This window comes from Cornus florida, unplaced genomic scaffold (assembly GCF_030987335.1).
Source record: "Cornus florida cultivar Cherokee Brave unplaced genomic scaffold, ASM3098733v1 CherokeeBrave_3.0.0_Hap2_Chr05, whole genome shotgun sequence".
In the NCBI taxonomy this organism is placed as follows: domain Eukaryota; kingdom Viridiplantae; phylum Streptophyta; class Magnoliopsida; order Cornales; family Cornaceae; genus Cornus; species Cornus florida.
The window spans coordinates 12677646-12702162 of record NW_026775575.1 but is presented as its reverse complement, the minus strand read 5'-3'; the positions used below and the strand labels follow the sequence as shown (position 1 = coordinate 12702162).

Below are 24517 nucleotides of genomic sequence, written 5' to 3'. Positions count from 1 at the left end.
TACAATCCCAAATTCACTAAGTCCTCCATCATCTTCCTTTCCCATATGGCTATACTAGCCAAAACACCACGAAACTTTCTGCTTAAGGCATTTGCTACTACATTCGCCTTTCCGGGATGATACTGCAAATCAAAATTGTAGTCCTCCATGAACCCAACCTATTGCCTCTTTCTCAAATTCAAATCCTTCAAAAAGAAAAGTAGGTTTGGGTTTAGCTTAATCGTGTTCGGGTCATAATCTTGTCGACCCGTATTGACATGGTAATTAAATGTGTTGAGCTCGTGTTTGACCCACCAACCCGTTTATAACCCGATTAACCTATTTGACTAAATGTGTCAGATAAACATGTTGTGTTCGTGTTAAAAATGATCCGTTTAACTACATGTGTCGGATAAACATGTCGTATTCGTGTCAAAAATGACTTAAACGTGTCTTCTCGTGTCATTTTGTGTCATGTCACCTATTGACCCACTTATTAAATGGGTTACGCGTGTTGTGTTGTGTTACCCGTGTATAATTGTATCATGTTCGTGTTAGGATTTCTTGTTATGAATAATAATCGTGTTGTATTTGTGTTGACCCATTTATCAAGATACATATGTCTTGACATGACACAAGCACAACCCACCAACATGAATTGCCAACCCTCGGCAAAATGGTCAACTCTAAGTTTGACTTTTCAAACCAACAGTAAAGCTCTACCATAAACATCACCATTGTGCTTAAAAGATCCAAAAACTTTAAAAAGCATTATAATATTGCCTACCTTTCACTTTAGGCCCATCTTTGACCAAACCTTTGGCAGGGGTCAAGCGGTCAACTTCAACTTTGACTTTTCAAATGAATTGTCTAATGGACGAACATACATTGCCATTGCATTAAGAAGGTTTCAAAACTTTAAAAACCATTATAATATTGGTTATGCTTCTGTCTAAATCCTTCTTTGCCCAAAATTCCACTCTTATTGGCAAAACAATCAATTCATACCTGTGTTGAGTTTTCCAGGCCTCACTAGGGAATCAAATAGATGACATCATATGTGTGGTATCATCCTCACATCAAAATTTTTAAAAAATGGTAAAATTACAAATTTTAGAAGTTTAAGGGCACTTTTGTAATTCCACCAAACAAGAGGTTACAAGGGTGGCACTTATCTAGGCGTGCCACCCCCTACTTTATTGCTTCTCGAAATCTGAGCCCTACTTTTATATCCACTTTCAGAAATCATTTTGGGCCCCTGATCCTTGCTTATTCTCCTAAGAATTTCGAATTTGTCACTCCCTTTTCTATAAATAAGAGGCCATTTCTTCCAATTTTAACAAACACAACCCCTCCATAAGGAGACTCTCTCTCTCTCTCTCTCTCTGAAACCATCTCTCTCTATACATATATTCATATATATACACACCTCTTCATAAGTTCGTCCCCCTTTGTTGTGATTACTGGTTTCCCATATGATTTATTTCTAACAAGTTTGGTGACAGAATCATGCATATATCAAAGTTATCAAGGAATTCTGCGGTTAGGGCAATCATAAAGGACATACCAATGGTTCATTCCCAGTGCTCTCCACAGATTAAATACCATGCCTGATTTCTTGTCTGGCTCTTAACTCAGCTAAAAGCCTAATTCCCATTCATTTGACTGCCATATGGTTGTCATCTCCTTCCAGCACTCTCTGTGCTAAATCAGCATTTAAGTTGAATAATCCACATTGCTCTATATATCCGTTCAATGATGTTATTTGATCTCTTTAGGCAATCCATGGGTTACTTATCCTCTATGAAGTATTACTTCTACAATTTTCCACTGGAAGATCATAATCATTTGTTTTTCGAATGATACTTCTCTACTCAGATTTACGAACCAAATCGGTGCTTGAAAAATATTTAACACAAATTTTAAATAATTTTTCTAATTCCAAATCCAAACTTTCAATTCGGTTCTACCGAATATAAGCATAAAAGTAATACTTTTCTCTAGCCTATTTCTAGATTCTCTTAGTGGCTTGACATTCTTCATTGGAATGCCGTAAATTTTTAGAGCAATTCCTTCTAAAACATTACTTTTAAGCTAGATTTATCATCTAGAGTATACCATATATGGAGTGACGGACAATAAGCTAATGACACTTGGATCGAGCCTTGCTTCTATCTGCAGAGTCCCTATGAACAATACTCCAGCTTACCATCTTCTTGCTATTTGGCAGCTGCTAATTCCCTGATACAGATGGATTGAAGGTCTGGTTGGACATTCAGGGAAAAGTCACAAATTTTATTAGAGTAGTGATACTCAGGCCAAAGAGTAGAGTTACAGTAAATTGCCTAACCGAACAATTTTGATGGGTTATTTATATAGAACAAAAGCAAGTGGAGAATCCCACTCCCTTAGTTCTTGCATAGATGACTAATTAAAAACAATGCAACTACTCCGTGTAAAAATTATTTTCCATTTTATTACAGGGTTAAGGCAAGCAAAGCGGACCAATTGCAAGAAGTAAAATCTTTAAAAAAATGTAACAAGTAGCACCCCTTCCCTTCCTCCCATTTCTTTTGAACTACATTAATCCTTTCAACACCAAGGCAAAGAATACAAACAAATTGATGCTGCAGGACTTTCTTGTTTTTTTTGTTTTTGTCGTACACTTTCGTTTTTAAAAATATAAATACAGATTGACACAGGATTGTTACACAACTAGTTCTATTCAGTTGCTCGCATGCTGTTTGTATGACAGAAAACGATCCACTTAAACCTGGCTAGACAAGGACAAAAGCACAATGTAATTTTGAAAAGAAAAAGAAATAAACCCCTCACCCGAAAAAATAAAAGGAAAAAACAGACAAAAAATTCATAAAGCACAATGTAAATTTGAAAAAGAATCTCAAAATGCCGAACCAACCACCTCAGAAATCCAACTCAAACACTAAGCCGATGATCGCATATAAGGTCACCCTCAATTCTGCCAGCCGCTGCATTCTATTGTTCGTCATCCACCTCTAAGTCTTTGGGAATAGATGGGTGGGGCTGCTGTATAATCAGTTTTACAAGTGTAGTAATGCACAAATCTTGTATAAATTATATCCAACTTTTCAAAGCAAACCAGCAAGCATGGCCCCGGGATCTGATGATGCTGTCGCTACACTGATTGGTTGAGCTTGTGTAGGCACTGGTGCGGGTCCCTGCAAAGCTGTTGGGATGCTAATTAATTGTTCCTTGATGAACTCCTTGAACCTGCATTATAGGTGGCCAGATAAATTGTAGAGTTAAAATAAAGTTGGAAGTAGAGGAGGGAACTTGGAAGTTGATGACATACTCAAATGTTAGCATAGGGTCCCCTGAGGCGACTGTCATACGCAGCTGTGTTCTGTCTGCTGGATCAGTCTCCATTCTTATCTGAATACCACCAATAAGAAAGAAAATGAACAACTAGGAACCTTTCAAAAATATCCACAGAACCAATGAAATGAGAGATTATAGTTCAAGGCATTTATTATTTTTCTGACACATCGACCTTCCTAAGCTGATCATATCCATAAAGACCTAAAAAACATAATTTCAACAAAGAACAAAACAATTCAACAATATAAAGTAGCCTCCCCCAACACTTGTGATTCACAAACTTATGTTTCTCTGAATAGAAAAGGTAGTCCCCAAATTGTGTAAATGAGTTTAGCCTCATGCTTGGCTTAGTTAGATTGAAAGTAGATAGTTAAGGATATGGATTTTTATTTATTAATTAGTTTAAGAGTTCAGATAGCATGAAAAGAAAAAATATGAGAAAAGCAATTTTCCATAGCCACTTAACTTTCCAAAATACGTCTCCAAAAATTTTACTTGGGAAAGCCATGTACAATGGAGTCAATCTTATCATCGTACTTGCCTCAATCAGCGAACCAGTCTATTGGCTTGACACCTTTTGAACTTTGAGCTTTATAATTATGTTCTTTCTTTTTAACTCACTAAAGTAAAATAGGTTTACACATTCTTTTAAAATAATGGTACAATAGTCCTCTTTTTCTCTCCGAATGTCCTAGAAAATTATTTATTTAGATTTCACAATACTAGTTTCTAAGAAAGACCAAAGTATAGAATTGAGACAAATCCTTTCTTTGATTTAATTTTTCTTTTCTTTTTCTGTTTTTTTTTTTTTTTTTATCACACACACTTTGTCCACGCCCAGACTTGAACCCCTCCCCTCCTCTTTGAGGATTGGGAGGTTATACCGTTGGGCTATAGGCCCTTTGGTAATTGAGACAAATCCTTTGGAACTTCCTGTCCTATTTAACATGAATAAGGACAATTTGGTAAACAATAATATTTTCTTGCAACTTTCATGCTAACGAAACCACAAATTGAATTCTTCTACAATTTTCTTCCAAAATTTTCAGTCTAACCAAATACATGTTGAGACATTTCTTTTCCTTTCGTTTACTTCACTTTCTATTACTTTCACTTTTCAGTATTTTTTCCTTTGAACCAAATGAAGCTTTAAAGACACTTCATGAGGTCCCCAAATACTGTAACCTTTTCTATTATTTTTTATTTTTATTTTTAGTTTTATTTTTGGGCTTGAAATAACACCATCAGGGACAGATAATACCATTTATAAACTAGCTATAAAAGGGCAATTATTCCTTACCAAGCACAGCATGGCTTTTGTACTCTCTGAATAGAAGGTTGTACTTGCCACCAAATTATTTGGATTAGGATCCTGAAACAGAAAATGAAACAGTAAGATAATTTTGACATGCTGGGAAAAGAGAACACCCAGAGAGAGAATTAAAAACTTACAAGCCCTGGACAAACCATCAACCTGAAACTGTTAAATAAGTCTGCCATTTGCATGATTGACATTGGTCTTACACCTCTAACCTGAGAAGTTTCAAAGAGAAAATTGGTTATATAGATATGTGTCAACACGTTGGAAATACAGTGCAAACAGGGTACTTTACAGTGTTAAAGTAAATTCCCTCACCCCATTTTTGTCAACATGACAAAGGAACATGAGAACTCAACATAAGAGAATCAGGAAACTCAATTACTATATTTGTTAAGAAACTCAATTATTACATTTTAGTATATTCTGTAAAGGTACAGGGGTGTCAAAGTAATTTCACATCATAAATGGAGAGGGGAGGGGTGGGGGTACCTTCCTTTCCCTGTCCCCCGACTAAAACTCGTGCGGGTTTTTACTCCCTCACACTATACCCACCCTAGTCCTATTAAACATCCTCAAAATCATCCCAAATGGAGGGGCGGAGCAGTAACCTGACAGTGCAGGTAATTTTGCCGTCGTTGAGGATGGTTGAAGGTTGACTATCGACTGATCAGCATAATGAGCCCCTACACTCCCTTCCCCCCCACGCCCCTTTTCTCTCTTTTATTTTGGGACAGCTATAAATTTGATCCTTAACCTCACCCACCCTTGTAGATTTTCATGTATACTTGTAATTTTTGCTACAATTGGTTTGGCAGCATAACGACCTCAGTCAAAATCATTGTTGCAAAATCTATTCATTCAACTAGAGAATAGTTCTTACCTTTTGAAAAAAAAAAAAAAACAAAAAAAAAAAAAAAACTGAAGAATAATTCTTAAAAAGTTTTCATATATGTTATTAAGTTTGAAACTTAGACTATGTTGTGTTTGGTGTTTTTATGTTTACACAGCTGGTCCCAAGCTCAGAATAAGGAGGTTTGTGCTAGGCAACTTGACAGTCGAATGTAAAACTTTTGTCAAGACGATATGAAAATGAATCCCAAGAATATCTAAGCAAATGCTAGGGCATTCCCTTCAATCGTTGGGAAAAAGACAATACAGTTGAGTTGTATATCATGAAGCTTAGGAAAAATTTACCATGTCTCATATATTAGTTTTAACAAGTTATATATCCTCATGCCTAACATTTTTTTGAAATTTTACTTCTGAAAGAGGATAGGTTCTGGTGGTAAGGCATTTCCAGAGATGGCATAAGACAAAGAAGGGAAAAAGGAAGAATGGGAGGCACTGGTAATGAACTTACACAAGGGAATAAATGAAAGAACAGGGAGGGTGGCAGAATCTCTGAGGTAGGAAAAAAAACATATCACCTAGCATAGCTATTTAAAATATTGCGGGCAGGTGCCAGGATATGGGCTTCTTTATTTTATTTTATTTTATTTTTTATTTTTTTTGACAAGTAAAATTTCATTAAAGGCGCTCAAGAGGGGAGCACTCCCAAATGAATAAACCAAAAGCCGAAAGCAACTAGAAAAAAGAATACATGAGTCAGCTTATTCACGTGCCACGTGTCCCTCCATTATTCTGTGGTCAAGATGTGGGAGCCTCATCCCCCGAGTCATGGTTCAAGCAGCCCGTTCCGCCCTAACAGGCTCCTTGCCCAATCCTTCATGCCTCAACAATCCCTTTTCCACCCTGATCTTGTCATGATGCAAGTAGAGTTCCTGGGCAATGACAATTTGCGCGCAAGTGCCGATACTCTTTCAGATGGTATCTGGGGTGCACACTGCCCCAGAAAATTGCTGCCACAAGGGACCACTACATCCTGGGCACTGGTTCCTTGGGGGCAAAATGCCCAGGAGCGTCCCTTGTAGGCACCACTTGGTAGCTGTCTTGTTGTGGACGCCATTACCATGCACCCATTGTGGGCGCACCCCCCGCCCTGCCGAGTGGGCGTCCTCCAATCTTATCTCTTCCTCCAGCGTGTTGACCCGATCTCCCAACATGGCAAGTGCGTCTAGCTGATTAGTTGCAGTTCTAGGTGATTGTTCAAAGGGCACAGACTTGAATTCACCAAGGAGATTTTCCACTATTTTCCACTACTTCTCTATTGAGTGCGAGACTGGGTTCCTTTACAACCTAATCCTCATATGTTTGCTTGACCACAAGATTGGAGTAACCTTTAACTTTGATAGCCTTAGTTCCTCCTGACAGACAAGCCAATGGAGTAAGAAGGAATGCTTCTACTCCGCTTCATTGTTCGAGCAATTGAACTCCCACTTGTATTAAAGTTTGATTGCTCTCCCCGACAGCGACTTACGCAGTGAAACACCCACACATCCTTACTTTCTAGTTCACGATCATCGAAGGATGTGGTCCATTCCTCCACGCCAGCTGCCTTACATTCTTGCTCTAGCCCCTCTTCAACGTGCTCGCACTCTCCCAGGAACAATACCACTCGGTCTGCTAAGGATTGACTTTTTATAACTGTTAGAAATAAAGGAATCAAAATATTCTATTGTATTGGATAATTGAAGAATACAAAAGGGTCCTATATATGGGAGAACATTTGGGGGTAGGTGAGTGATGATCAAGTCATCTATACATGGTAACTAGATAGGTGTAGGTATATATGGTAACTGGGTAGGTGTAGGTGTGCTGGAAACCCTAGGTGGTAGGCAAGGGATATTATAGTACTTGTGTAATCTAACATTAACCTTTGATCGCGAACAAGTGATCTCAAACTCCTCTAGGGCGAAAAACCACTTGGTTCTTCTTCCAATGAGGCCCGAACAAGAGATACCTCACAAGGTCACCCATGGTTACTATCTCAAAAAGAATACGCCATTAAATGATGTCAGAACGTATTTGTGATGAACAAGAGTGCCAAGCAGTGTTGCTCAAGTGCGGTGTACCGTGACTCAGCGCCCCTCAGTACAGGTAGTACACCGCTCGCTCCTTGCCATATAGTTCTTGTTCAAGTAATGGCCCGATTGACTGCTTGGTGGATGTTAAGTATAGGATGAGAGGGATGGAGAACCAGACATGTCCAGGCCCAAATAAACAATTGTAAACTAATATTTTTACAAGTGTAAAGGTAAAACAAATTGGTAAGTTTAATTAAAAGAGCAGAATTATGAACTGACTGATGCATGACGGGTAAATAAACCTAGAGCGAACAACCATTTGGTTGTTCTTCCAATGAGGCCTGGACAAGAGATACCTCACAAGGTCGCACATGGTTACTTGCTCAAAAGAATATGCTACTACCTCCGTCTCATTTTATATGTCGGCTTTGGGAACCGTGACTCACAAATTTGTGAGTCACGGTTCCCGAAGCCGACGTTTAAAATGGGACGGAGGTAGTATTAGATAATGTCAGAACGTTTTCATGATGAAGAAGAGTACCAACTGCCAAGCAGTATTGCTCGAGTGCATAGGAAGTTTAATTTAAAGAGCAGAATTATGAACTGACTGATGCATGACGGGTAAATAAACCTACACACAACACCTTGCAGAGAATGATCAATCTCACACTTGCATATCAAGTTTGATGGAACAAATTATAACTACTGCATCAAGAGGCTCTCTGTATTGGGAGTTATTGTGGTTTTTGGTGATGACAAGACTGGCTTTATCTTTTCAAATGCTTTTTTTTTTTTTTTTTTCCTAGTTGGGACTCACACACACTGCCTCCACTAAGGTTCGAACCCCTGACCTCCTTTTGAGAAGTAGGAGCCTTGTACCGCTAGGCCACAGGCCTGTTGGTTTGGGTTCCACTTGAGCATGACCTTATTTTTTAAAAGAGAAAGAACAGCAGACTTAATTCTAGAGGCCTAAAATAAATCTCCCCAGCTACAAAAAAATTCCCAGAAGCCATGGCCAGCCCTTTTGGTAGTTGACAGACTCATGTCAATTATTGCTTTTGTTTTAGTTGGATCAGGATCTACACCTCGACGATGGACAACACATCCGAAGAACTTTCCAAAATGGTATGACGGTGTAGCAAAATTTCCCAATGGGGCCATTTTTATCTAATTATGGCAGCTAAAGCCATTCATAAATGAAAACATTTGGTGTCCCGCAGTAGCGTCTACTAGGGTATCCATATTAGGGAGAGGGAAGTCATCCTTTAGGGATTTTTCCTACAAATCGAGACTATATTTGCCAGCCCTAATGGGTGTTGAATAGATATTATGAATTCCGCATCCATTAGTTTTTGGACTTCTAACTTAATTTAGACTTCAAGTTCCGGATGGCATGTCATTTGTGGTTGTTTGCTCAGCACCACAGATAGCCTAACATTTAGATGGTGTGCCACAACATTCGGGTCGAGGAGAAACATTTCACTATAATGCCATGCTAATACATCCTTGTATGATTTGAATAATTCAACCAGCTGCTCCCTTATTGCCTAGTGAAGCCCCACACATATGAAAATTGGTCTGTCTGTTTCATTCTATGAAGCACGAACACGGGTACGACACGATACGGATACAGCGATATATCAAATTTAAAAAAAAAAAAATAGGACACAAATAGGGCAAGGATACGGCAATAAAATAATAAAATATATATTTTTATTATATATAAATTTTTATCTTTATTATTTTTTTTTATCCATATTTAAATTAGGCTAAGCAAATAATCCCTACTACTCTTAAAATAAAAATCAAAAGTTTAAATTTTATTAAAATATAAGTTTGTATCCAACAGTTGAATAAGCTATCTTTATAACCAAACATATATGCCTTTTAATTTATTTGGTTTTTTTACACACCTTTTAAGATGACACCGTAGCTATCTCCGATCCCATTTCTCTCTCCCACACGTGGTTCTCTGACTTCTCTCCTCACCATCTACTCCACCTCTCTCCCTTTCTCAGTCATTCAGTCAAGTCAAGAGTCCCAACATTACACCACAAAGAATCCTTGAGATTCAAAATCCAATAAGAGGAAAGTAAGAGGTTCATCTTTTTCGCCGGTAAAACCCAAGACCCACAGAAGATCTTGCTCTTTGTTCCTCTCTATTTCCAATGGTTGCCCTCTCATCCCCTCAATCTCTTCATTTATTTATTTTTAGATTTCTAGATTAGTCGTCACACTTAATAGATCTTCAGTGAATGAATACAAACTCGCATATATATATATATATATATGCACCTTCATTCTCTATTCTTTTTTTCTTTTTCTTTTTTTCCAAAAAAATCCGAACCGGTGTGTCCCTGGCATGTCGCCGACATGTCCGACATATCCTTTGACGTGTCCGAGCTTGAAACAAAAAAAAAAATTGGACACCTGTTCGACACGTGTCACGGCACCCCTTTTGGGCATGTCCATGCTTCATAGGTTTGATCCCTGTAGATGCTGACTTGTACCAATTCTTGATCATGCCCCTTTGGCTCATCATGCAAGTGTTTTTCACTTCGCACAAACCTTCATTTCTTCCATGGCAAGGGATTAGCCACACACGAGATCAGAAGCTTCTGATTTCCTCCCTGACAGAGTTGCTCTTCTTAGTTGGCTTGGAGCTTTCCTTCAATAGGTCGTCCCAATCGGGTAAAGGAGTTGCATAGAATTCGTTAGTCCCTCGTTCTTCATTGAACTCGCAGAAAAATACCGCATTCGTGTGGTGAGGTGAGCCTGGTGCAAACGGATTTGAAGTTCCTAAAACCGTCATGATTCCGCTTCCCAAATTTGCCTTCATGACCTGATGTTATGATGACGGGACAACTCCATTGGCATGTATCCATGGTCTTCCGAGTAGTAGCTGGTATGACGGCTCGCCTGTATTCACATTGAAGTGTATTAGGGCCCTACTTTTTCCCACCTTCAAATCAACCATAACAAACCAAAGCAAATTTTGCCGTTCGCTGGTGAAACCCTCAAATGCTTATAAGCTAAGTCATCATCCTCGATTCGGTTATATTTGCTATCTTCCTCGTAGAAACAGGTATGATGTTTACTCAAACTCCATTATCTAGGAAGGCCCTCTTGAAATTCACCCCATTGACCCTTGCGGGGTACACACAAGGGCCTTTTGTGCAAAAAGATCTGCCTCAAGAAAGAGACGTACATATTACCACTGCCTCACACACTGCAAAATAACAAACCAGATCTTTTAATCATGAGAATATTTTACCAAATCTAAGATTTTGTTCTTGAACCTATCCCTGGATTCCGGATGAACATATAAAACATTGCAAAACCGTGTGAACAAGTCCTCCAGAGTTTCATCTTCCACACCGATCGCTACTTCCTCGATGAGGGCTGTCATGACATTTCTCGCCATGTTTGCCTCATGTCACAGTTAAGGTTCCTATATGGGTGAGATTTCCAACTCCCCTGCAACAATATTTCCATGAACGAATTTGCAAAACACCCAACAAACTGTTATTGCGTGTCTGACAATGTGGTGAAAATGGCAGTTATTACCTCTCTCCTTTTCTTCTTTTGTGAGAGTTTTGGTTACAGCAGCAACGGTTATTACACCGTTGACAACCCATGCATTTAAGGGTAGGCTGCTCTGCTTAGGCTTCTGCCGATTAGAAGGGTACTAATTGTCCCTAATTGAGTCATTGTTGACAACAACCACCACTACTGCTATCTACCTCGTGTTCCTCCATTCGTAAGTAGGGACATAGATAGATTTCACAAAGGTGCGGGGCTTTCTCCATCAAACTAAACATGTCTTGGGTTCATGGTTAACCAAGTGCAACCTATACTCTCGACTCATTCCGCCTAAAAAATTTCACCAATTTTTCCTTGGCTACCGACTCATAACATTCAAGAGAAACTCCTTGAAAGCATTTGTCTTACTCGGTGATGTCGTTGCTGCCATGTTCGCCCTGTGAGAAAGAGAATGCTTACCTTCTCTTCAGCTTGGAAAACTTGGCATTGAACTTTGCTAGCATATCCAACCATGATTTTACTGACCAGACGAGATTCGTGAGCCAAGTCCAAGTGTGTGCCAGACTCCTAAGGGATTTGGAAAATTCATAAGACGTGAGTTTCCATTGCCTGGTGGGCACCAAGCATGTCAATAAACCTTGTAATGTGCTCCCTGGATTTTCCCTCTTTACCATCTTACTGTGTATTCCTAACTCACCAACCAAACTGGTTTCCTCTTTTCTTCTTCTGCTAGTGCCTGCAGCTAATCCAAAGTGGCATAAGCAATGGAATCCAGGGTTACCATGGCAATAGCTGGGTACTTAGCATTGTTGACTGCTTCTTCTGCATCACGTGTGGATTGATCATCACTCTGAGAACAACCCAGATGATCAACACACCGGCACATAGTTGTGACTCTCTAGAGTGGGCTAGATTAGTACATAATGCTTCCCAGTTTGCAGTCCAAATCAGATATAGTCAAAGGATCTTCCTGAAGTCGTCCTTGATAGCGATGCCTTTCTCAAAGTCTGCACGAGACGTCAAGTGAGCTACCTCGGACATAAGATCCTTAGGCACACCATATAAAAGGGTGGTGTTACCCAGGCATGCCACCTAGGCCGTACGCTGCCCCATGCATGGGCACACTACCCCTTGGGTACTTGACCGGGGCACCATGCCCAATCGCATCACTTGCAAACGGCCCTAGTGAGTGGCCCCCCTTGAGAGCACCATTATGGGCACTCACACAAGTGGGTGGGTGGCCCCCCCAACACCCCACACCCGTGGTGCATGCACCATCCTAGGTACCCTATTGTGGGCACCCCTTGGCGGGTGTCATTACCAGGCATGCCTATGTCAGGCCGGTGCCCCTTGTTGGTGTGCCCCATTCTGGACACCTCCAGTGGGCACCACTCCGACCAGCACCACCTTTATCTTCTATTCCCGACTTTCTTTAATTTATTCTATTCTTTTCCAGACTTCTACACCATGAATTAATTTTCTGAAGTAACAAGTGCACGACAATGAGATGGCAAAACAGTAGACCCTCTCCAATTAAGTAGGTTGCTGAATGATTTAGAAGCCAATGTCATGCCCAACATCTAATTATCTTCAAACAAAATGGATTATTATTTCTGAATAAGAAATCCATGCATCAAATCTATGTAAATTATGCATGAGTTGCAAGAGGATATGTATAATCTGTTGAAATTCAATTGATAAACATATTATAAATACTTATTGTCATTATTTTTGGAATGGTCAGAAGCAACAAATGATGTCATAGTAAGATATACCAACAAGCAACTTTAGACCACATTTTTAGGCTAAGCAGGAGGCAGAATGTGTGTACCACTTCTTGAAGTTTCAAAGGTGGTCCAGAAAGTGATCTCCATTGTGGGAAAAACTCTTCAGCGGACACCGTTATAGGCTGAATAAATTTGTTCAAGACAGCAGGAAGGCGAAGTTTGACATTGACCTATATGAGGGCAAAAAAGAATGCATAATGTTGATAACAGTTACTTGTATTCTTGTATTGTGAGGGCATAAATCAAAGAACTTCATTTATAAGTAGTATTACATAGGTTCCAAACTTATAGGAGAAGTCGAGAACTGCAACATCCCTACTTGGCCGGAGGTTCACGACTTCAAGTGGGCATTGCACCTAAATAAGCAACAAAAAAATAAATAAATAATATAGTCACAACTAAAACCAATATATGTATGCAAGACAAACGAGCAGCTAACTAATTTAGCAAAAAGCTACACAAATGAAAAGCGAAAGCAGTAGCCAGACCTGTGCCCGCGGGGGAATACTGTCAGGTACTAATGACTGCTCAATCTTCAAATGGGAGGGAGGTAATATCAAAGTTTGAACTGAAACAAGTGGGGAAGTATTCTTGTTTCCCAGGAAAAGGACGAGACGGCCATGATGGGCTCGCCACTCTGCTTTAACGCCAATCTGAAATGGTTGTCAAATGGAAATAAACAAGTTAGGATATTACTATCAATTTGTATCACCATTAAACCAGATTCCTTTACAGAACAAGTGATAATTAAGTTCCAATACATTACAGTCAGAGGGAACCCTGTAAAGGATTGCAGACCTGAATATTAGGATCCTCATACAGAACACCACTATCCTTCAGGCATAAAGCATGATATCTTTCAGCAATATTTCCTATTGGCTGAAAACACGCATGACAAAACCAGCAGTAAAGGCATAAATTAGCACAATAAAAACAAGATAACTATTTTCATATGCATTGCCACAGATATAATACTTAAAACTTTTACATGTTTGACAAAGAAATTAGGTACCCTACTGACTATACCGTTGAAAAAATTAACACAAAAAATCAATACCCAACTTAAAAGGCACTATGTTGAAATCTTAATAATTATCATTTGAGTGACCAAAACTAACCTGGGGCTCATTCTAGGCTCCTTCACTGAGTTGAGTTTTCAATAATTGAGCAGATATATACGTAAATATATATATATATACATATATATTTTGAAAAGTAAATGAGCAGCTATAATTTTTTTTTTTTTTGATAAGTAAAAATGTATTAGAAAGCATTTAAAAGGGGAACGCGTCCCAAGAGCAGCTCTAATTGAGTACATCATCAATAAATATTAACTTGCTTCAAGAGATTAATACTTCACAATTCGAGAGTTCAATTGGACACGAATACTAAAGGATTTTAATGAATTCGTTAAGTTTGGAATGTTCAAGAATTCAGGAAAGACAACAGATTGCAGCACCAGACTCTAATTTGGCATAACAATCGTGGGAATCCCATAGGAAAGGAACCAACAACATCCACCGTTGATCACTATATTATGCATTAAAGCAACCAAAAGCAGTACCTGGATAGTATTTGTTTGCTCTTCAACAGTTGCAATGGCTAGACTCTCTTCTGCATTTAAAACAACTTCTAATCCAGAAACCAAACTATGCTCAGACTGAACAGCAGCACCAGGAGGGCCTTCAATAGCGAGTGGACCTAAAAGATCACCAAGAACATCAGTTGGAGGGACAGGAGGCTGAGGATCCACTACACTCAAAGCCCCATTTTCCTGAGTCAACCCTTGGTCTGCTGAGTTATGATCCTGTCCAAACACTCAACCTCATATCAATACCCAAGTGAAATTAAAAACTATAAGATCTTCAAATTTCAACTCTGTAGTTCATGAAGCATCCAGCAGAGAGAGATCTCACCTTATTGCTCATGCTAGGCACCTTGACCAGACTAAGCTGGTTCACAGGTAGAGTTCCATTAGCAGGGGATTGGCCAGTCACTACCAAAGCATTAGAAGTCTGCTGCTGCGCCCTTAACTTCAAAGCACTTTGCTCCGCAGTATCCGCTTCAGTATCTTCAGCTTTTTTTAACAATGCAGACTAAACATATGGGAGATAATCCCATTTAATCAAATTTATTGATGAACTAATATGACAGCATATGGGAGATATTGCAGAGCCCATAAACATACCTTGCGCTCAGGGAACCTAGGCATTTCAGCCAATATATCCATTAAAGCTTCACCTTTCCTACTCAATGCAAAATATTCAGCAGCTCGCTGCTGAATCTCAACATCAATGCAACTCTCATATCTGAAACGATGCATGTTTGATAAATAAATTTTGAGGTATTTTGTGATAAAGTAAAACAACAACTTCAAAATTAAAAAATTAGGAATTTCTAAAGGTTTTTCACACTTGCTAAATATTGCCCAAATCTGATTTTGCAGCTCCGCGTCTGGGGGTTGAGTGTGCATCAAAATCTTAGCATATGTTGAAAGAAGAATAGGAATTGTTGAAGTCCTGAAGAAAAAATATGCTGATTAGAATACATAAAATGGACAGCAAATATTAACAAGAGACAATAAGAGCAGCAAAGATTTAAGTGCTCTTACGAAACAGTAGGAAGTTTCTCATGTATGATGCTAAAAATTTCCTTCGGACTACACCCAGGCCGCCTAGCCAGAAGGTGGCTGTATTCTCCAAGTAGATAAGCACTTAACTACTCCATAGAAACAAAATCGAAAATATATTAACAAAATGAAATTGATAATGATCCAATAGAAAGTTCAACAATTAATTGTCATTCGTGAAATCAAATTATAAAATGACTAAGAACAATGGAAAAGGAAGTCATGAAAGAAAGGGAAAAATCCCATTCTTCATGTCACTTGGTAATGCAAAAACTAGCAAAATACTCCTACACTGTAACATGTAACCATGTTACTCTCCATTGACCTACTACTGAAGTGACAAGTCCAAGACATAAGAGCGCAACTTAATGGGGTATTCTTCCAACAATCTTGGATGCCACCAAAATTCCCAGTCCTGGTTTTTCCTCTCACTTACAACAGTCATCTTGCTCAACAAACAGGCAACAACCTCTCAAACAAATCCATATAAATTGTTCCTTATATCGATAACATGTCATCCGAATAAAATGTTCATCCAGGAGGTGAAGCGAATAAAAGACAAACTAAAATTTAACTAAGCTCCGGAACTCTACTCAATAATGTATCACAACTTGGGGTTGGCTACACCAATGTTTTAGTCCGCAATAAAGCGCCATACAAATATTTAAATCTGATAAAGAATTTATTAGCACTGTGCCATCCAAATAAACTTTAAGGCATTCTTCTTTTACACATATTATGTGAAATGTAAAAAAATCATATGCAGAGCACACACCTTGACCATTGTCTCATGTATAGCAGGCTTATCAAGATACTCCCTGGCTTTCACAGCTGCGTAAGACTGATAAAATGATGTAAGCAAATATTAATCAAATGAACTTCACATGAAGACGTAGCCACTTATAGAATGGAGCATATGTAACAAAAGTTATAGTCACCTGTAGGTCCTCATTGTTTGTGACGAACTGTACGACACGAAACCAAATGTCATCACTGACAAAATCTCCTGCTTTGTCAATCAACTGAAGGATCACATCCACATACCTGAAAAAGTAACAGCAAAAAAAATGATATCACAATGAAGGACCACTGTTACAAAACAAATGTCCTTCAATCATTGCATCTACTTCAACAGTTTAAGTGAAGGCACCACATAAGATTAATAAAAATGCCCTCAAATCTCAACCCAAAATTAAAGAAAAACTAAAATAGCATAATTATTATTATTTTTGTACTCACTGTCCAAATAACTAATAACATTGTCAAAATTTCAGTGGTGTCAACCTGCTAGTGCAACCCAGCCCGAACTTTTTGATTAACTATCATAATCTTACACGAATATTTAGCTTTCTCCCATGTCACCATGTTTAGACAAAATTGAGGTTGAAAACCTTTACAGCTGTACTCAGCAATAAGTGATTTGGAATCTTCTATCAACTTTTTTTACTTGAGACTTCAACTTTTTTAATTGAAAACCAAAGTAATAAGCAGACTACCATTGGCTAGTATTGAGATTACTAGAATGAGCCTATTCAGCAAGTCTTCAGATATTTCAAAGGATAAAATAAGAAGATTTCAATGCATTAGTGACATTGAATTAATCCGCAGAACAAATGTTCTTCCGGTCTTCAGTACAGAATATCTATATGATTTTTTTACTTTGCACACTTTATGAAAATACTCTAGAATTGTAATCTGCAAAGGAGAGGTGTTCAACTTGCCTCAATTTGTGTCAACTGTTATCATAATATTACATAACTAATCATCTATTCTTCATGTGCCCTTTTGCCAAGGAGGTTTGGAATTGGCTTGCTGATATGCTCAATTTGAATCTTAGTCCTGCTCCTCTTTCCATGCTTTTGTGGAATGGTGCATCAGATCATTTGTCGTTGCAGCTACCGGGCTAAGATGACAGCTACCCTTCTATATGTTATCCAAATCCACCCCTCCCTCTTTCCATTCTAGCTCAACAATCTCCATCAAGAATCTATTCTTTATAAACTCCCTATTCCACTTCTTTATAACCTTTAATAATTTAAGCTTATTCACAAAAACAAAGCTCAAGTTGCCCTCCACACTAAAGCCCTCCCACAAATTCATAACTCTCTCCTTGAAAGCTCTCGCACAAAGCCGCAAATCAATCAAGTGTTGGGCACCAATGACCTGATGGCATCAAGCGTCTACCACTCAATAAGTTACCCACCCCAAGGACTCCTCACCACCCCATCGGAAGGAGATTCCATTTTGGACTCTTGCAAGCAACAAACCCCTTGGGCACCCCAGTTACGCAACGCCAATTTCACCAGTTTCCTCTTACCTGGGTCATTCAATCCCCAGACATTCCAAACACAATCCAGTGATTCATGTGCACATGATAGCTTTCCCCTCCCCGCTCCTTCCTTCTCTACCCTCCTCCCTCTCCACCCCATTCCCCCCATCATAGTTACATATAAGATTAAGTTACATAGTTCCCTTTCACCCCGCCAAGTTGAGTTTTCCTTTTCTCTCTAGTCACCTTCCACTCCTTGTCTATAAGCTGAAACAACTCCATGGCTAGTTCCGCAAAAACTATGGCTAGTCCCAAATGCCCTTCATAGGTCAATCCCAAACTCTTGCTCATCTCCCCTATCTTATCCATCAACCAATCCTCCTCCCTATCCTCCACTGACTGTACAATCATGTTTATCATCCTCCCAATAGGGATCCACCACTGCTAGAGTTTGAAACACGCCCAACCCATCACTTCTTTCATCCTCCCATACCACTACACCCTGCTCAAACTCCAAGGGATTAGCCTTTTTTTTTTTTTTTTTGAAGTCCTCTTCGTCCTCTCAGCAGTCAGCATAAAGAGGTATCCATCCTCCACTCCATAGAAGTGCTATAGCCACCATCGGAAGACTCCTCAGCTCTCGTGCAGGTTCCTTCCCATGAGTGACACAATCTTTCTAACCCACTATGCATTTTCAGCTCCGCCATTAGCACCGCTACCATTTCACTCCTTAGCCTCACCTAAATGCCTTTTCCGACACAGAGCAATTGCCCCTTCTTCCTTGTTATCTCCAACCGAAATGGCCAAGTTAATAGGAGATTTCCCCTATCGAACACTCCCCAGGTCGCTCCGGGCATCTGAATCCCCTTTCATCCCTTACCTTTCAAACTCAAGTCACTAAGCAACTCTGGTTTCTCTTTCCTCCAATCCGTATCCAACCTAGCAGCTTCACCTCGTTTATGCCACCATTCCTCCTCCGTGATCAGCCGCTTCTCATCTCTGGCAATGGGGAAGCTTCCATGGTAAGCAACTCTGGTAGATGTTCCTCCATCAAGGCCAACCGATAGCTTACCTTGTCGTCCTCCACCAATCCAAAATCCGAAATTTCCCCTCCATCTTTGACCGGGAAAACCACCTTCTCCGCATCCACACTCCTGTCAACTTCCACATTCTTATAACCCCAAAACATATCATTGATATCTTCAACCATTGCTTGACACCATGCATGCAGTGGTAAAGTCATATAATAATATTCGCCTTTCCTTCCTCTTTTGCCTAATCCCTAAGCAACCTGCTCTAAATTACCCACCTCTCTGTCAAACCTTCCAACCAGACAGCACTAAAGACCATACCTCATTTTCCAGACTACACTCTCATCAACCTTATGCTCTGTTTGTTTGAAGGGAAGGATTGAGAAGGGATGTATGAGAGGAGGGATGGGAGAGTCTTGGCTTGTTTGGTTGGAGGGAAGGGAAGGGAGGGAGGAAGCACCCCTCCTAACTGCTCATTTTTAGTTCGTCCAAAATTAGGCGTAAGAGACTGTCTTGGGATGTTTAGTTCCCACGGCTTTATAGGATTGCTTCTCATCGACAGGCCATGGTTGTTGACTGTTATCATCTTGATAACGGGAGACTGTCTTGGGATGTTCAGTTCAAGAGGCATTTTCAGGATTGGAAAATTGAGGATGTTTCTCGTTTTCTGGAGCTGTTGTATAGCCAGGTGATTTCTTTTGGGGAATCGGATTGGTGGTTCTGGATTCCTAACTCGCAAGGCCATTTTGAGGTTAGGTCCTTTTTCAGATGCCTTTCGGTTGGTCATGGAGATCCCTTCCCTTGGAAGTCTATTTGGTGGTCCAAGGCTCCCCACTAGGTCGCCTTTTTTGCTTGGACCTCTGTCCTGGGTAAGATTTTAACCCAGGATAATCTGAGGAGGAGGAATCAGGTGGTGGTCAATCACTGTTACATGTGTTTGTGTAATGAGGAGTCTGTTGATCACCTCCTTTTACATTGCAGCATGGCCAGAGATTGTTGGGGTTTCATGCTTAGATTATTTGGGGTCCATTGGGCCATGCCTTATTCCTCTAGAGGGTTGATTGAGGCTTGGAGAGGCGTCTCTATTGGGGCTGGTATTAAGGACACTTGGAAGGCTATGCCGCTTTGTATCTGATGGTATATTTGGCTTGAGAGAAATAGGAGATATTTTGACGGAAAAAAGAAGGCTATTTCTATGCTTAAGTTCTCTGTTATTTCTACTCTTTTTTGTTGGGTTTCAGGGAGAGATTATAGATCTATGGAGGAAATTATTGTTTTCTTGGCCTCTCTGAAGGTCTAAGGCGCCCTTTGGCCATTTTGTTTTCTTTTGTTTCTTTGGACTTCGCTCCCCTTTTGAACGTTTTTAATAAAATCTTACTTATCAAAAATTTAAAAAAATAAAAGAAAAAAAAATTAGGCGTAAGAGAGGGAAAAAAGAAACAGAGATTAACTTATAAATTTGTATTACCTATTATAACCTTTATTTATTTACAAAATGACAGACAGTGTTTTATCCTTCATCAATTCTAACTCTACTACAATTCTTTCGCATAAACAATCTCACTTCCTATATCTAGTTTAATTTAACTAGGTAAAAGAAAAAAGAGGAGCTTTCGACCAAGGACCTGGGATCACCGTCAAGCTATGGTAGAATGCCCTAACCTCAAACATCCCTCTCGGCGCACCCACCCACACCATCTCATCCATCCCCACACCCTCCACCACATGACTGTAGAGCAAGGCTAAAAAATCAGCAACCTCCATAAGCTCCCAATCATGGAACTCTCTACGAAACTACACATCCCAAGTTAACCTTCCGTTATCGAGACGATAACAGTCGGCAACCAGGGCATGAGGATACAAGGAAATCCTAAATAGCTGCGGGAATCTACGAGCTAGGACAAAATCCCCTCACCAACGGTCCTCCCAAAACCTGACATGACTCACGCTCCGAACCCTAAATTGGATACAATTAGACAACTCGTCCCACCCCTTCCGGATAAAGCTTCCAAACGCCCATGCCCGTTGGAAATCTCACTTCCCTGGACAACCACCCACCATCACCCTCCCCACACCGGCAAACAATAACACTCCTCGAAAGACGGGACCTCTCTCTCCCAAATCTCCTAGGCCACCTGCCCAACAGAGCCTTGTTGAACAAATCCAATCTCCAAATGCCCAATCAAACACCCCCCCACTCCCCCTCCCCCCCCCCCCCCCCCCCCCCCTGAATAGTGGAGCACACCTTCTCCAATTCACCAAGTGGTACTTGAGCTCATCTCCAATACCACCGCATAAAAAGTTCCTCTGAATCTCATCCAACCTTCGAATAACAGTCTTTGGCATAGGGAAAAGAGACACGAAGTAGGTTGGGAGGTTTGATAGAATACTTTTCAAAAGGGTAATCTTTCCCCCTTTTTAGAGATCATTCAACTCAGTGATTGATGACTGTGGCCTTAATCATCTTTCTGTTGTTAATGGGGATGGACTTGAGTGAATAATAATAGAGGATTAGTGAATGCAGATTGGCTCAATTCTTCTTCAAATTCTAAGTTTGTCATATCTGCAGCTTCATTGTCTGGTCACTTTGCTGTGGTAGTCCATTCCTCTATGCCTTGTTCTGAAGGCACTAAACCATACAAATTTTTAAAGGTGTGGTGCATGATGGACAAAGTTGAAGGTATTGTAGCTTGGGATTGGCAAAGTTCAGTGCAGGTTAATCCCATTCATAGACTAATGAAGAAATTAAGATTTTTGAAAAAGGAGATAAAATTGTGTAAAAAGAGGAAAGGCTTCTAAACAGAGAGGGTTAATGATAACGGAAACAAATTGCATGAAATTCAGTTTCGGCTGCAAAGTAATCCATTCAATGAACAAATGATTAAGAAGGAGCAGACTGCTAAAGAAAACCTTGAAATGGTCTTACAGTATGAAGAAATCTTATGGGCTCCAAAGGTCTAGAACCCTGATGAAGGACAATAACAAATGTACTAATTTCTTTCACCAACAGGTTGGTGAAGCATGAGTATTCCCTGATTCCACGGTTGATTTGTTGAAGGCTTGGAAAGGGTGTATAGTGGAGAGCCAAGTTAGAGATGCTTGGAGGGCCACTCCCCTTTGTCTTTGGCGGGGCTTGCGAGAGAAATAGGAGATCCTTTGATGGGGAGGAATCTCCTATTTGGACTCTCAAATACAATATACTGTCTTCTTTATTCTTTTGGGTTAATGGGCGAAATTGTATATCTACCAATAGTCTTTAGGATTTAGTGGATGGCTTAAAGTAGTAATGCCGCTGTAGGCAGCTTTTTGTTCTCTTGGGAGCGCTCCCCTTTTGAGTGCCTTTTATGAATTTTACTTATAAAAAAATAAAAAATAAAAAAGTGAAGAAGAGCACGCAAGTCGATCACTATATTGCAGAATGAGGACGATGAGAGCTCTATAGATCAGAAAACCATTAGAGGATGGATAGCTGACTTTTATAACAAATTATAGATTTTTTTTTTTCTTTTTTGATGGGTCAAATTATCCTCAGAGATTCCCACATCAGATCCCCATTTGGCTTCTCCTAGAGTGCCTTTGGTGCAATACTAGAAATTACTACTGCAAAATGCCTACCTTCTCTTTGTAATTGAGAAAGAAGGGGTAAATTAAACTTCAGTACGTCCCAATTATTTAAGCAAGGAGGGTTCTATTGATCATCTCTTTTGGTTATGCCTTTTGTTCAGATAAGTTTGGTTGTGGTTTACTCCGCTCTGTTGGTGGGAAGGGATGAGTCAGCAGGGCTGCAATTGCTGACTTTTACAATGGTTTGTGGATAAACATTCATCAAATCAGCTGAGAACAAAACTTTGCAGGTGTTTCTTTTCATTGGTGTTATGGAAGATTTGGAAGGAGAGAAATGATAGGTGGCATGAGGGGCAAAAGTAGGACGGCTAACCAGACTGCTCTAGATGCTTGTTTGGAGGGGATTCAACGTCTGGGCCTTAATCTACAGGACTTAGATGATGTTCTTGGTCTCACTCTTTGCTCTTTTTGGTTGTTTGATTTGTTCGATATTGTTCCTTTCCAATCTTTTTATGGAGTGAAGATCCTCTAGTGCTTTCATTCTCTCTTTTGTACTATATTATTCATTTTGCAATAATAATATATAGTTTTAGTAACAGTACAAAATTGATAGAATCCCACCAGAATTATTTTTTTCCTACCATCATGTGTACAAGTTTAAGGAACTAGACCCAAAAAAAAGTAAAAAGAAAGATTTTGAATACCAATATACAAAAATTTCACATCCTCAAGCTTCTGCTGTCTATAGCTAATTGGACTGTTCATCTGACATCAAAGGTAAGAAATCAAAACCACCAGCTGTAGTTTAGATTATGCTCAGGTTCAAACACGTCAATCATTTCTCTCACTTCCTCCCACAAATAGCACATTTGCAAACAACAGAAATAAACTTCTGCAATGATACATTGTACAGATTGAATGACTTTATCTTACACCAGCTAACATGGTATACCGTATGGTTCTTTGTTTTAACTGAAAATCTTGCATTCAACATAATCAATGTAATAATAAAACTCCATCTAGATTAGATATGTATGCTCTATTGTATGGGAATACCATAATTACCATGATAGATCAGGAGCAAACTTCTCTGCAAGAATAGCAGCCTTTAAGGACAATTCTTCACGCATTGCAAAGTCTGCTGCACTGAGATACTGAAAACAATTGAGTATCAGTGGCATGCTTCTCTTGTTCTTTTGCAAGAAACATTCTTACTCTATCATTGCAGACTCCAAAGAAACTACCGACTGAAATCTAATGAAGTTACTGTATTCTGTCCTGTGGGTTTTTACCTGCAACAATTCTTCAACTATGTCTTTTGCATTTGATACATCACACATGCCATATAGCAGATCCAGAGCACGTCTCCGGATACTGCAAGGTTAAAAACATCTATCACTAAGAGAAGGTGAATTTCAAAACTACAACTCAAACTACATACTTTACAGACCATAGATATAAAAATAAATATGCTAGCATTATATTAAACTGCAACTCTGACTATCACTTATGCTTTGACTGGAAGAAGAATTTGTTTCAAGAATATAGTAATAGAATCAACGATGTTCTAATATGCTTTGACTGGAACAGTCAGTTCAAACATCCTTTATAACTGACAAAGTTGAATTGACCAGTCAATGGATCAATCTTGCTGAAACAAGCATGTCAGACCACTGGAGCAGCATTGTACAGCATACATAACCAGGTAAAGAGATCCAGGCAAAAAGTAACCATATCAGCATCTAAGATACACATCAAGATGATTTTTTCACATCCAACAGGTTACTTCACAAGTACAGGCAGATGACATGGCATGTGTATAGGTATAGTATAGGATTCAAGTTAATGAAGTTGTTCCCTTACATGTGTCAAGTAATATGTGTAGTGCTAAAGCAAAGAACATCTTTAAGAAGATACATAGAACATGAGTTTAACCTGATGTCAGGATCCTTCAAGGATGTGATGATCTGGGCCTGGTGTCTTTTGATAATGTCTTGAACATCTGTAACCATCAACATTCGAGTCATGTTCTCCTGCATCGGAGCAGTACATATGATGCAATCAGAAAGTAGAAAAAAGATCAACCTTCTAATTCTAAAATTTAGCACTC

At 39.4% G+C, this 24517-nt stretch overlaps 1 protein-coding gene across 1 annotated transcript in view; it reads right to left on the bottom strand.

Annotated features, from left to right (window-relative positions):
• Positions 1–2514: 2514 nt before the first annotated feature.
• The window catches only part of LOC132306116 (AP-2 complex subunit alpha-1-like), a 44059-nt gene continuing 22056 nt past the window's right edge, over positions 2515–24517 (bottom strand). The window contains exons 10-27 of the mRNA XM_059803357.1: positions 24343–24440; positions 23700–23781; positions 23473–23561; positions 16482–16587; positions 16319–16384; positions 15526–15632; positions 15329–15433; positions 15103–15223; positions 14831–15010; positions 14479–14721; positions 13713–13793; positions 13403–13567; positions 13187–13270; positions 12959–13084; positions 4792–4872; positions 4640–4711; positions 3314–3393; positions 2515–3231 (exon numbers count right to left, since the gene is read on the bottom strand). Of these exons, the coding sequence (XP_059659340.1) occupies positions 3090–3231; positions 3314–3393; positions 4640–4711; positions 4792–4872; positions 12959–13084; positions 13187–13270; positions 13403–13567; positions 13713–13793; positions 14479–14721; positions 14831–15010; positions 15103–15223; positions 15329–15433; positions 15526–15632; positions 16319–16384; positions 16482–16587; positions 23473–23561; positions 23700–23781; positions 24343–24440 (2028 nt within the window). The 3' untranslated portion in view covers positions 2515–3089. The remainder of the gene's footprint in view (positions 3232–3313; positions 3394–4639; positions 4712–4791; positions 4873–12958; positions 13085–13186; positions 13271–13402; positions 13568–13712; positions 13794–14478; positions 14722–14830; positions 15011–15102; positions 15224–15328; positions 15434–15525; positions 15633–16318; positions 16385–16481; positions 16588–23472; positions 23562–23699; positions 23782–24342; positions 24441–24517) is intronic.